The sequence below is a fragment of the Crocodylus siamensis genome, chromosome 2 (assembly GCF_052110815.1).
Source record: "Crocodylus siamensis isolate JL-2025a chromosome 2, ASM5211081v1, whole genome shotgun sequence".
Lineage (NCBI taxonomy): Eukaryota > Metazoa > Chordata > Crocodylia > Crocodylidae > Crocodylus > Crocodylus siamensis.
The window spans coordinates 159,976,693-159,991,026 of record NC_143396.1 but is presented as its reverse complement, the minus strand read 5'-3'; the positions used below and the strand labels follow the sequence as shown (position 1 = coordinate 159,991,026).

The following is a 14,334-nucleotide window of genomic DNA, read 5'->3' as shown; positions in this document are numbered from 1 at the left end:
CTGACTGAATTAGCAAGAACTTCCAGAGAACAGAGGCTGTGTCCTCCAGAGTGTGTGCCATAATGCCATCAAAAGAGTGCAGTAATAGCTACAGCACCACACTCTAGTTACACCATACTCCATGAAGGTAGGTAGATTGGGGAACGTACTAACGACAATGAATGTAATATTTTTTTTGAAAGTAGTAAATTAAGCAAGCTCACTTATTTCTCTCCTACTTACTTTGACATAGTCTGTTGAATCTCCAGTTCTTCCTCTTCATTTAGTCTGCACAGAATTGATTCCAAAAAGGATATATTAAACTTAATGTACTGAGCAACCTGTTGGGAGAATGTAGGAAAGGCACATTAGTGAAGTGCAAGAAATGGGGAGAGTATAAGGAGATATGCAGAATTATACTGTACGTACATCACTGCTGACTTCTTCTGCATCCCGGTCCATGAGAAAAAATTGGGCAATTTTTTCTGAAGGTCCCTGCAAGATTCTCTCCAACAGTGGAAAGTCTGTGTTCTTGAGCTGTTTCTTTTCTGGGAATTAAAATATACTAATTAACTCTCATAGTCATTTTGTGGCATAATATACAGCAAGAGTACAAGTGCCTAAGACTAAGAGCATCTCCTTGTCTTAGTTTTTTCAGCCTAAGGCCATGTACAGCCATTGACTGACAAATTGCCATAAACATAAACAGAAGTCCCACATACAAATGTATTGTATAGGAGTAGATGGCCCTAAGGAATTAAGGCCAACATTTCTGAACCAGGTACCAAAAATGAGGTTCCTAAGCAGAAGCATAACTGGGAGAAGGGGGAGGTGTGTGCAACTGAGACAGCAGCCCTAGGAGCTGCTTTGTGGGGGAGTTGGAGGTGGGTGAGCCACAGAAAGAGCCGCCACTGCAGTTGGTGCCTTCACCTTCTCCTCCTTGTGTTCAGTCACATGTTCAAATCTGGGTCCAGAAACAGTCACACACTTTTGAGGAAGGCCAGCAGCTGTTCTGTTGTCTGAAAATTTCCTCCGCATTTGCAAGTAGTGTTTGCATTGCTAAAATATCTCTGCAGTTCTACCAATCCCTGTTCTAAGGTGGTTTGAGTTTTTCCGTATTGGCCAATAAAGCTCTATACCTGCTGAGAGATATTGGACAGCTTTGATATTCATCCTAACTCCCTCCTGGGTTACCTCTAGTCATGACTGACACATTTTTATTTGCATGGCTGTCAGTGCCTGAGTTTTAGAGATGCCACTTTTCAATGATTTTCATCAACTGGGAGCCCAGTGTGGTCAGGTAGTAGGCACGTTTTGTCTTTGATCTGTCAGATACATTCTATTTTGCTTGCTACTGCTCTCCTGATATCTGGTGAGGCAATTCCAGCAAGTAAATGGAGACTATTGATATTTATTTAAGGCATCCAGTAATGCGCCTACAACTTTTGTTCAGCACAGTGTCTAGCTTTTTTGCATGTACTGATCTTTTCTAAATTCGGCATGTGTACTCAGCTGCTGAGTAACAATGTGCAAGCACAGTAGTTTATAATAGTGTTAGGTTAGCCCCCATTTGGATTTGATGAGCTTCTTTAATATGTTGTTTGGGGAACTTTGTCTTTTCTACATGTGCATTATAAAAAAAGTGTGCACTCTAGTGTCACCCCCCAAAAATAGTATTCAGGCAGAGGATAAGGGTTATTCCAGTCCAGGTTAGGTTGAGTTGCTTACTAGTTTTTTAGTTCTGAAGGTGGAAGAGACTAGGAGTAGTGTTGCAGGTTACCTTTAAACCGTTCTAAAGGCACGTAAAACAGGAGTGTCCATGCATTAAAGGGTGTTAAACTGTACCAGATCTCCCCTAAGTATCTTAAAGTTATGCCACTTTGGGTGAGGGTTATCTTTCAGCTGTTCTACCTAGCTTGAGTTAGGGTATTGTTAGTCTGCTCCATGGAGATAAAGGGTACAGAGAGAAGTGTAGCTCCTCGCTGTAACTCAGCAAGGTTTGTAGGGGCTGAAAAACTCCCAGCCTGAAGTCCCTCCACTCCTTTTCTCCCCTCCCATTCTGAAAACAGTGACAGGCTTGGAGGCAACTCACACAAAGTTGCTGAAGACACTCTGTTTTGAAACATCTTCATCTGAAACATTTGAAACATCTTTGGATTATCACCAGATGAGCTGTTTTTGAAGGTGTCTGAAGCCATGCACACCTGTTTGGTCACAGCTATAGGCTACTTTCTGTGGCCAGATCAGGAAAAAAAAGTCATTTTTTCTGAACCCAAAGTGATCAATTTGCAGTCATCCAGCATCCTAGGATGCATGGCTGCCAGAAACTCTACCCCCTGACAAATTTTCCAACCTTCTAAGCTGAGGGGATGGTGCTGGCCCCAACCCAACACCCCCACCTACCCACAGTAGGTATGTTCCTCAGACCACAATGCACCATGCTGCTGACTCCAAGAACCTCAGGAGACTGATCTGGGCTCTTGGGCCAGGGGCCAGGTACATGGCCCTCCCCTCAGAGGACTAAGCCTCTGCCCAATATCTGGGGGGCTCTCCCCTAGTCAGGAGAGTTTGGGGGTGGTGGGATGGCCTCCAACCCCAGGCTCCCAAGTTCTTGTGGGGAAAGGAGGGAAAAGACTGCCGAGTGTAAGGAATAGTGACAGCATGGAGCCTGGGGAGAAATGCTTCCCCAGGCTTCATGCTATTGCCACACTTAATCCCCATAGTTTTGCCCTTGCTCGCCAAACCCTTTACTAGTAAATCACAGTTGTGCAGGTCAGGGATGGCACTAAATATTTACCTATGACTGTACTGAAGCTGTTCTAGCTTTAACACCATCTACCATTCCACAGACTTAGAATGGTTTGAAGGTAACCTGTGTTTTATTTGGATTGGTATGTAGTTGATTTCTTATGTAAAATCTGACAACCCATTGAGCATTGAGGCCAATGTGACCTCAGCCTGGGTGAAATTCTTAGCTTCGGTGGTAGTACACAAGTCATTTGCCTAAATAAGATTTCTTATGCCTGGGTGAATTGGTGGATCATTGGTGTAGATATGAAAGAGTATAGGTGCAACCATGTCTCCTTCAGGTAAGCCATTCCTCTATTTTTGCCATCGACTCCACTTCTTGCATAATTCAATGTGGAATCATCAAATTTCTAGCAAGGCTGTGTTATTCATAGTGCTTGGTAACCTTTCACCGTATTTTTGCAAGGAGCCTCCAGTGTTTTACAGAGTCAAAAACTGCTGAAGGGTCTATGAATGTGGCACCGGTGACAATTTCTTTTTCAAAGCCATCTCTAGTGTGCTGACCAGTGCATGGGCAGAACCCAGTTTGCTTGAGGAGTAGGTATTCTTCAGCAACTGTGACAAATGGTTTTAAATGTTATAGAGTTTGAAAAGATGACATAGTAAGGATATAGGTTTGAAGTGCTTTGGATCTGAGGGATCTTTCCCCATTTTGATGAGGGCGATAATACATAATTGTTGCTATATCTTGGGCATTTTGTATATGATTATATACATATTGTACAGCTGGAGTAACAAGGCCCTTGCTGTTGGTCCAAAGTGTTTTATTTGTTCTGTGCAAGTATCATCAAGACGAGAAGCTTTGCTGTCTTTAAGTGTGTTTATTGCAGTTGGCACCTGGCAATGCCACCAGCACTACACAAGTGGCCCCATGTACTGGCTGTTCCCAGGGCATGGAGGTGCTCTGTTATACCTCTGCTTCTAAGTTTATATTCAGGAATCTATATAGAAACTGGTATACACAGAAACATACATTTCAGTTTGAGTAAAATAACAAGGTGTTAGACCCGAATTTCATGCCCACTAGTTTGAAACTGTCAGCCTTCATTTCCCTTGTATAATTTTGAAAATAATGTTTGACCATTAATAGTTTGACCTAAGAAGAGGTCATTAGCCATGTTAGTCTGAAGTTATTTTAACATGTAAATCACGTCCTCTTTTGTCCACCTTACTCCTAATATTTGTAAATGTTACTTTTACCTTGTTAAAGTGTATTATTATTCTTTATTAGTGAGATAAAGAAAGCAGGGGAAGCTACAGATGTATTTGCTGAATATTCCATTTAAGGTCAAGTAATATGAATTGGGTATATGAAAATACGGGTTAACACCTTTAAAATACAAGCAAAATCTCACAAGAATAAAGCTGTATACTTGGTACTTAGGAAACTACCATTTCAAAGGGAATTTTGTCAATTGTTGCTTCACATTAGTATCTTTTCAGAGCAGTATACTACTAGTTTCTAAAAGAGCCACTCTTAAATGATGCCATGTACCCTACAGAATTAAATGGAATTAGTGGGCACTTCTAGAGACAGTACTACACCATAGTGTTGACAGGCACTAGCTATGATGACAATGATACTGCACAGTAGTAATGAGATACTGCACAGTAGCTCATTGCTACTATGCATTAGCATAAAAAAACCCATGTGGGGATGGTACTGCACAGTCGCACCAGTTGCTGCGCAGCCATTTAGTACTTGGTTAAGCAAGTACTAAATGACTATGCAGTAACAACTGTGCAGTCTGCCACTTGTGTCGACGTGGCCGCAGAGAATGTGAATTAGGACAGATTTTTTTCCCAGAGTTTGGTCCTCAAGTACTCTTTCCCACCCCCACTTTTTCTGATGTAACACACAGCATTCTCCAGTGAGAAATATGCACTGAATAAATGTGGGTAATTCCCCTTTTTCACAATTATATTGTTCCTTTGTAACTGGGAATCAAGAATGGTGTGGAATTGATCTAACCCATAGCTGGGGAGCCAGGATATGCTAGTGGCTTGTCCCCATCATGTAGGAGGTAAGACTCCAAAACCCATTCAGCATACAAACAGAGGTGGAGCAATGGTGAATCAAACTGGCTGGTATGCTTACCTCCTGAGGCATGGATAATGTATAAGGCAAATTCATGTGGACTGTTTTCAATCTGTCAAAAACAAAAATCTTCAGCACACTGAATAACACATTTTTTATACTGTATTTGTCCTCAGGATGACAACATCAGCAAATACTAGGTATGCATCTCAAACTTGTAAATTTATATCACAATTTGATATTTGGGATCCCTGTACTAACAACAGAAATATAGGAGGGGAGACACTTCTGAAGTCTTTTTGATATGGCATCATCTTCCTCTCCCTGCTTCCAGCTACCGAGTAACTAGTAAAGTTGGTTATTTATAATATTCCAGAACTGTTTTTTGCCATTTTCAGTTTAACACTCAAATTTAACAAATGCCCTGCTATTGGTGTTAGTGATGATAATTATTTATAAAATGTAGAAGCACTCTGAAACAGAAGTTCAAAAGCATCATCTCCAAAGCCAGGGTTATTATAAGCACCAGCAAAAGGAAGGATTATTATAGCCACCTTAGAGTACACTACCATTGTAGATTATGATTCTATAAAATATTCCAAGGCTCCTTGCACACAAATACCGTGTTTATTCATGAGTTTGGCACATTAATTTTCAGTGAGGAAGATCCTAAGTCCTGCCCCTAGATACAGAGCAAAATTCCTTTAGTTGTAAGCAAATCAGAGGCTTGAAATTGATGTAGCCAAATGAAGCAGATCAGCTGTGATATAATGGGCGTGTCTACATGAGATATTTACTGAGAAGTTGCCTAATTAACTCCACAGTAAATGTCTCGGCATCTACACGCCACAGGAAACTAATAAACTCTGCAGCCAGGTTGTACTTGTAAATACAAGTACTATCCTGCTGTGGAGTGTTTTCATGTACAGCAAAGCATATGCAGATGTTGACCTGGCTGGCTAGGGCATGAGGATGCTTCAGTACGGGGGCTGCTTGCTGCCATAAATTCTGGTGCACACTGCTGGAGTTTATTAATTCACTTTACTTGCACATGTCCACATGCCTGATGCATTAGAACACAGCTGATCTGCTTCACTGGGTGAAAGATACTTTGCCCCTTGTCCTGCCCTTGTCCTTTGCTTTCCCTGCTCAGCCAGACGGGTGCCCTGCATCTAGGTGGGTGGGGAAAGTGCTCAGTCAGACATGTGGGTCTGGCTGATTAGGAAAGCACTTTTCCCCACTCGGCCAGATCCTGGGTATGGTTCTGGATGAGTGGGGAAAGAACCACAGAGGTAACACATGTAATAAAGCATCAACATCTTTTACCACCTTTTGTTGTGCCACTGATTTTTCCTTTCATGTAATGCAACAAAGCATATTAACATCTATTTGCTCAATATCTGTGCCACCATAAAAAATGTTGTGGTGGCACAAATGAAATGTCAAGCTGTTTCCACCCATAGTTTCAAGGGCCTCTCACTAGACGGACAAATGTTCATATGCATTAAGCAAGTTATTAGCTCCCTCTTCTGGGCAAAACTGATTATATGGTATATATTTTTACTGAGAATATGGTTATAATAAAGTCATTTTCTAGTTCCTCCTTTACTAGAAATTAGAGCAAAGAGTGTATCAGATACCTGTCCTTGTAATTTACCCTTATCCTTTAAAGAAAAGCGCAGATTGTCCTGCTGGTATACTTTCTATTTAGGGCAACATTCTCTGGGATATTTTGTTTTTGCCTATAGTAGGCAACAGACAGCAATCATATATTCTGGTTATCTGTTCTAGAAGGCAGCTCTTGTACTGCTTGTATGCAGACACCTCTCCCACTCAAAAGCACAGAAAATTACCTTAAATTTATGACGCAGTTGTTCTATCACCTCCCCTGTTTTCATGTTGCTGTTTATTCTTATTTTAGTTTCTGATCCAAAAGCTGGAATGAAAACTGATGTCTAAAAAGACAAGATGAGCAACAAAATGTGGTGTTAATATCAGTTCCAGGGGAAAATTATGGGTGTGAAATTAAGCTCATCAATATGCTATATCATGCAATATGTGTTTTCTTCTATTCTTAGAATGGTCTGCTGCTCTAAATTTACTCCTGCATGCTTTACAAACACCATAAATGGTACCCTTTCCCTAAGTATGACATGCTTATGTAAACTGACTTAGCCATTTTTTCTGGATTCTTATAAGGAAGAGAGAATATAAAATAATTCATTAGGACACTATGACAATATTATAAGCTACTACAATGACGTGTATGTCAGCATTTCTACTACAAACCCTATGCCATAGGTTTCATTTCTTAGCTATAAATATAAGCCAGATTCTGATCTCAGTTACACTAGTTTCAGTCTGGAGAAATGTGACTGTTTTAACACCAGCTTATATGAAATGTTAACACGTTATATTTACACCAGCTCATACGAGAGCTGCATTTGGTCCAGTCATTTTGCACTGAAGGTACCATCATGTTCACACCTCATAGTTGTAGAAATGTCCATTAATGCAGAACCTGTGACTTTCCAAATCTTCTCTTGCTATTGTGATTTGCTTTGTCTTCTTCCTCACTAGTGCAGCATCACTCATGGTTCTTGGCAGGGAAGGGGAGTCAAATTCCTGTTTCCTCATTGGCTTTAGAGTGCTGTTTTCATAAGATGAGTAACCTGGGAAAATAAAATCAAACATCAGCTCAGTGCACATTATGTGGCTACCCATTCTCCTGTATTAACAACCCATTGCATTCTCTCTGCCATCATTGTGGGGATCATTTTCTTGGTGAAAGTATTGCAGGATAAATTTATAATAATTATTTTTGATCATTTGCATTTCATTAGCACCTTAAAATATAAGCTGGAACAAAAGAAAAATGGATCTTCCTATACAGAGGGCGCGTCTACACGACCCACTTAACCGTGCAGTAGTGTAGTTTACTGTGTAGTAAGCATGCGTGTCTACATGTGCACGTGTTTACTGCTCAGTAAAAATCCCTAATGGTGAGTAAATTCGATACCTGCAAAAGCAGGTATCAAATTTTCTCACCATTAGTCACTGAGCAGTAACATACATGTAGACATGACCCTGAAGCGAATTTGCTCCTGGTCAGCCCTGCCACTAGGGGGCCAGCCTGAGACCAGCACCAGGGCTCTGGGTTGGGAGCCTCTCCTGCCCCAGGGCTGGGCTCTATGACAGCCCCTTAAAAGCCTGCAGGCATTTTGAACACTGGGGCACACCAGTAGGCAGTCTGAGGCCACTCAAAATCCCTGTGTCCCCCAGCTTCCCCAGCCTGCCTGCATCCTGGCAGCACTGTCTGGCACCACACTGCCATGTGCTTGCCAGGCCCACACCGTCCAGGCCAGCAGGCTGCAGCAGGGTAATGCAGGATCCTCCAACCTCTTGCTAGGCCTGTCAGCACCCAGGCCCAGCTGCAGGCAGTTTCTGGCTGCCAAGACCAGCTCCAGCTGCCCACAGCCCACCTCCACCATCCTGCCTGGAGCCAACAGGTGCTGTGGGGCATTGCTTTGCCACACTGCCATCGGTCCCATGCTATGCCCCTGCAATGGGCACTGCAGGCTGCTGCTCAGGCCCAGCAGTACAGGGACAGTTGTACAGAAGTCCAGAGAGCCAGTGCAGGACCTCTGATGGAGCTGTCCTTGCCGATGTCCATGCCTGTGCCTGCCACCCAGGGCACCATCTGTTTGGTGGAGGACACTGTTGACTTCATGGCACTGTGGGACAAGGCAGAGGTGCAGCACCATTTTGAGCCAGGTGGGCACTCCAACGCCTACATCTATGAGGGGCTGTCAGGTCAGATGCAGCTCAGACACAACCGGTCAGCACAGCAGTGTTGCATAAAGGTCAAAGCCTTGAGGGCACAGTGAGTTATGATCACTGACCACAATCTTCAGTCAGGGAGTGCCCACAAGTCCATGCCTTTTATGTGGCAACTGGTGGACATCCTTGCACCCCAGGACCCAGGCCACAACTATGTTGTGTACAGTAGCATGGGCAGCCTGTGCAAGCCCCCACTCTGGCCTGGCACCCATGGTGATGTGTTGACAGGGAAGGGTCCCTCCAGCTGCTCATCCTGCAGAGTTCTCCAGCTGTACTCTCCACCAGCAGCTTGGGGAGCCTGGCCCAGTGCCTGCTGCAACAGCTCCACAGCCCCAGCCCCAGCCCCAGCCATGAGGCGTGGCTGACCATGTCACTGCTGGCTACCCCCAGTGCCAGCTCCTTGCTGGGGGGGAAAGGAAGGGGGTGGCTGAGTGCCTGAAGGCTGTGCCCTGCCATCTGAGGACACCATCCAGAGCTGCATGTCATCGCCGAGAGCCAAGACCTCATGGAGCCACCAACCATGCCAGCCTCAGCCACGAGTTAAGCCCTGCATTGTGGGGAAGGCCCTCCTCACTCCAGCCCCTGGAACTGCCCCCCTCTCTGCCTGGTCTACCTACACTCCTCTGGGCCCAGGTTCCCCCCCACAGCATGCAGAGAGGCAGGAGACGGTGCTAAACTTCACTGAGTAGCCCATGCCCCCACAGCTAGGTGGGCAGGGGTCTCTTACATGTTGAGGAGTACATTGCTGCCAGTGGCAATGTCCTCCTCAGCAGCAGGGGGCAAGGACATGTAGTGAAGCCACAGGTAGCCTTCCAGGTGGCAGTGGAGGTTGCGTGGCAGCTTGGGCTTGCCCTCTGCACTATCAAACCTCAGTGTCCCATGCCAGGTATACAGATTTGCCTGTGGCACCATGGCGATCAGTAGCAGTAGGGCATAATGGGTCAGGTACCCTTTGGTCCGCTCAAACAGCTCCTTTTGCAGCACCTGGGGCAAGTGCAGCAGGGGCATGCTTGGGGAACAGCAGCACCACAGGAGGGAGGTCTGGCCCCTGGGTACCTCCCTGGAGAAGACACCTGTGGGGAGGGTGGGGGCACAGGTAGCCCCTCATCTCAGTTATCTGGGAGCCCTGCACCCCCTGACCCCAGGTACCATGGCCTGGGCAGCAGTGCAGCCAAGTGACTGGCTTGCAGGGGAGTGGGGGGCAGCGGGATCTGGAGCCACAGCAGCAGGTGCTGCCAGAAGCCTGGCTTCACTCTAGCTTCATGCAGGCACAGAGCTGGAGCTGCCTGCAGTGGGGCCAGGTTTGGATGCAAGCCCTCCTGGCCCAGGACACTGGCTGCTGGAGGGAGAGCCACCCATGATGGGTGACCACTGGCCACACTCACCCCGGGTGAGCCCACCACCCACCACACTTGCTATGGCCTGTACACCACTGGGGGAATGGCTGAGGCTGGAGTGCTGGGTGTCTGTCCCTGGGTTCTGCCTCCTAGGTACCACCACCCTACAGGCCCCCACCTCAGGTTGGTACACAAAGCACTTTGGAAACAGTTTTCACAGGGAAGAAGGTATTTTATTGCTCGTGGGTTGGTGGTGGAGGGGTTCTGTTGCTGTCAGGGGGAAGAAGGGGGTTCTGTTTGTTGCTGGGGTCTGTTTGATGTGAAGGGAATAAAAACATTTTCTTCTGACATGTCTGCAGTGAGTGTGGGGCTGGGGGTGGGCAGGGGTGGGCAGTCCATGAATGGCAGTCCAGGCAGGCTAGAGCAGAGAGTGCAGGAGGAGGTGGTCAGCTAGCACCTCCTGCACCTGGTGCCCTGGCCCTTGCTGGAGGGTGTGTCTCTCTCCACCAGGGCATGGGTCTGGCCTTGGCTCCAATTAAAGAGGGCTTGGAGGGGGTCCAGATGGCTGGTGTAGGGCTGCATAACCCAGGGCATGAGGAGGTAGGTGGGGTCCACAATGAGGAGAAGTGGGACCAAACATGGCGCCCAGCTGCAGGTCTGGTACCTGCAGCATGGAGCAGCCAGAGCTGGCAAGGCTGCACCAGGGTTGGCAGGATGGAGTTTCTGAAGACGTGGGCATTGTGGGCTCTGCCTACCCAGCCAGCACTCACATGCGGGAAGGCCCAACAGTAGTCTTATGATGGACTGCAGCACCACAGAGTGAAAGCCCCTCCAGCTATAGAAGAGCTGGTCTCCATGGGGTGGACAGGTGATGGGGATGTGGGTCCCATCCAAGGTCTCAATGCACTGAGGGAATCCCATAGCACAGAACCTCACAACCACTGCCAGGGGGTCATGCATGTGGAGCACAGTGTGCCCCAACACATCTTGGAGAGCACCGCACACCTCCAAGATGGCCTCCCTGGCAATGGCCTTGCCCACGCCAAACAGGTGGCTGATGAACTGCAGGCTGGTGGGTGTGGCAAACTTCAGTAGGGTGAGGGCCAGCTGGGTCTCTGCAGGGAGAGGCGGCTATATGCCAGTGTCCTGGTACTCCAGGTGTAGCCAGAGGAGGTCTAGGAAGGTGGTCTGGGTCATCCTGAATGCCTCCAGTCACTGCTCATCATCCCAGGTGTGCTGGGTGACGTGAAGCCACCAGTCCTGGCTGGCCTGGTAGGCCCAGAGGAGGAGGGACTGGAGGCCAGGAGGGTGACAGTGGCCTCAGTGGTGGCATCCTGAAGCCCACTGTCAGCATCCCTGTCAGTGATCCAGCCAGATGGACAGGGTCCAGGTAGCAGCTGCACAGCAGTGGTGGCCCTAGGACAGTGTGCAGCAGCCTAGCAGGTGGTTGCTGCATATGGGGGATCTGGGAGGGGCCAGATGGCCATGGGCCAGGCAGCAGTCAGTGTGGTAGGCCAGCAGAGCCTGTGAAGTGGTCATCAGGAGCCTGTGGCACTGGTCATCACTGCTGGGGCAGGGGATAGAGGAGCCATGATGTGTGGAGGCACAAGCAGCAAGGAGAGCACCGCCAAGTGCTGTACCTGCACTGTGCATGCTGCTCCTGGTCAAGGAAGGGGCTGGCTAGGAAGCAGCAAGTGGGGCTGCCTTTTCAAGAAGGCTGCCAACTGCTAGCATCTGTAACTGGAGCCTGGAGGTCCCCCTGGTGGTGGCAGGGGCCCATGCCAGGCCTCCAGGAAGTGGGAGCAGCTTGCTGCCATTGGCAGCGAATTTGCTCCTGCTTCCTTGCATGAGTAGACACTTACCTGGGACCCTTTACTTGCAAGTAATTTACTCATGAGTAAACTGGTTCCTCATTACATGCTCGTGTAGACATGCCCAGGGGACTAAATTTTTCCACTGATGATGTCTGTACAGACTCAAACTTTTTTATGAACATATAAAGATATAGGCACCAACCTTTCTCATGGTTTATCTCCTGTTCAGAAGTATTTAGTGTCTCTTCGCCAATGTGATACAGATTATCAAACTCTCCCCAGCGTGTCATCCCCCTGAAACAGAGATTGAGCATGCATTTCTGGTTAAATATTCCTTTCTTATTGGGGGTGAATTGAATTTATCCCCCAGTCAGACATCTTGTAAAACTTGTGAGATCTTGTTCAGAACTGCATATATCACGTCAGATCTGTCACTGTGTTGTAAAAAGTACCTTATATACCCAAATTCAAGATGACTTTAAAATTAAGACATCTCCCAATCATTAAATTCTACACATGGAAAATGATAAATTTGATATAATTTTCCATGTATAGAATCTTACTAGTGGAAGGTTATCTTAAATTTGTGCCCCACAACTACCGTGGTGGGGAAACCAATGGGGAGGAGGAGGAGGGGCCAGACCTAAACCCTTTACTCTCCTGTCTGTTGTCACCCCATGTCTGTGCCTGTCCCCCCTGTTGCCTGCTTTCTGCCATACATACATTTCCCCCTGCCATATGCCCCCCTGCCATATGCCCCTCTGTGCCTGCCTCCTTCTGCCTGCTCCCTGCCCCTTCTCTCTTGTGCCCGTGACTCCTGCTGCAGCTTGAGTCCCACTGTTTCTCCCTGCAGTCTTCCTCCCACACTTTGCTCCCCTGCCTGTAACTACCCCTCCACTTCCTGCCTCCCCACAGATCCCTTCTCTCTCTTAACCATCTACTCCATCTCCAATCCCTCTATCCTGACCTGACAAGGCCAGAAAATGCTGTGGTTTCTCCCTGGCCAGGTTGGAGTGGGGAGTGGCAGACATGTGGAGGAAGGGGTGGGGGAGCAGGGGTCACACTGTAAGGGCAGACTCCAACCAAATTCAAGACAAGGATTTTTTTTTTGCATGCTGATTGGGAGTAAATGCAGTAATTTTGGAGCTCAGAACTGAACTCAGATCTCTTAAACTCCAGATTAGTGTTTTAACTACAAGCTCAAGCTTCCTATCTACAAATGCCTCCTGAGTTCATTAGAATAAACTTTCTAATAAACAGTCTTTGACCAAGTACAATGCCAATCAAATACTAAAAGAAATAATTTGTGTGGAAATGTCCTCAGATAATAGGAAACTTGATGAATCATAATGGAATATTTTAGGAAGACTATTCACTGCCTTAATACTTTTCTACAGGTAGGATATTAAAAGGGTATCTGCTGGGTCATTTAGGATCAAACTGCTTTATATATCTATGAACATGCTAGCAATAAAGGGCAGGTTACATGATTTTTATCATGACAAACATTTACTTTATGATTTGAATGTGACACTCGTGGAAAAATTTTGAAACGGTAATTGACAAAGCCGTTTAACTTCCCATTCTGAATCAACTTGCCCACTTTCCTTCTCCAGGCTGTTAATTGCCACAACAAAGGTCCTTTCAGTGGTAGGAGAAGATGAGTAGCTTTAGCTTATCTTAGCAATCTACTTCCAGAGGAAGCAAAATAGTTGCTACTTCTGGAACAACACTGATATGATAGTCCTTACCATAACTGGAGAATGCCTTGGGAACTCACCGAGACCAAACTTCGTGAGTTTCCTTGATGCTGTCATGAGGAGTTCATATGGACCTTTTGTGACTACACTGATTTTTGCAACACTTTTACATTGCTATTTAAAGGCTAGACTCATTACAAAGCAATATCTTCTGTCTGCATTTCAAAAACTATTGCAAAGCCAAACAAGCACCAAGTGAAACTTTGCATAAACTTCCACCATGCAAAACACAAGCCAAACCCTTATGGAATCCTGTTTGCAAATATCATCGTTGTTTTATCAACACAGGTGGCGTGCCTGGAAATGTCAGCCTGTTTGCTATTTACGGAAGTTACTGATTTACCTTTTGTTAGGAAATAAACCCTCACGGTCTGGTGACTTCATAGTTACAAAAGATGGCATCTGCTTCTCATCTTGAATTTTCAACCGGATGGGATGTCGTACTCCCCAAAAGATAGACAGGATTCCTTCAACAGTGGGCTTGCTGCCTTCTGGCTGAACAAAATCACAAATGCTATGTTATTACAGGTTTACAGAATGAAGGTCCGCAGGAAGATGCTGGGAAACAGTGGTGACTGAAAGCAACACCCTACCTGCTGTAGTCAAGTGACTAGGCATAGTGAAACCAATGGGGCCAGTATGCTTCAGGAACCAAAAGAAAAAAAGGGAACTGACAAACATTTTGGAAAAATCAGTCCCTTAGCATTTTTAAAGTCCTTCATCCCTCTGCAAAAGTTCTTAAGTGTGACTTCTTTATA

At 46.2% G+C, this 14,334-nt stretch overlaps 1 protein-coding gene across 1 annotated transcript in view; it reads right to left on the bottom strand.

The window, feature by feature from the left end:
* The window catches only part of RASSF6 (Ras association domain family member 6), a 41,706-nt gene that overhangs the window by 4,357 nt on the left and 23,015 nt on the right, over nt 1–14,334 (bottom strand). Inside the window, exons 4-10 of the mRNA XM_090031939.1 lie at nt 13,920–14,071; nt 12,019–12,110; nt 7,313–7,497; nt 6,679–6,780; nt 4,886–4,937; nt 409–527; nt 223–320 (exon numbers count right to left, since the gene is read on the bottom strand). Of these exons, the coding sequence (XP_089888065.1) occupies nt 223–320; nt 409–527; nt 4,886–4,937; nt 6,679–6,780; nt 7,313–7,497; nt 12,019–12,110; nt 13,920–14,071 (800 nt within the window). The remainder of the gene's footprint in view (nt 1–222; nt 321–408; nt 528–4,885; nt 4,938–6,678; nt 6,781–7,312; nt 7,498–12,018; nt 12,111–13,919; nt 14,072–14,334) is intronic.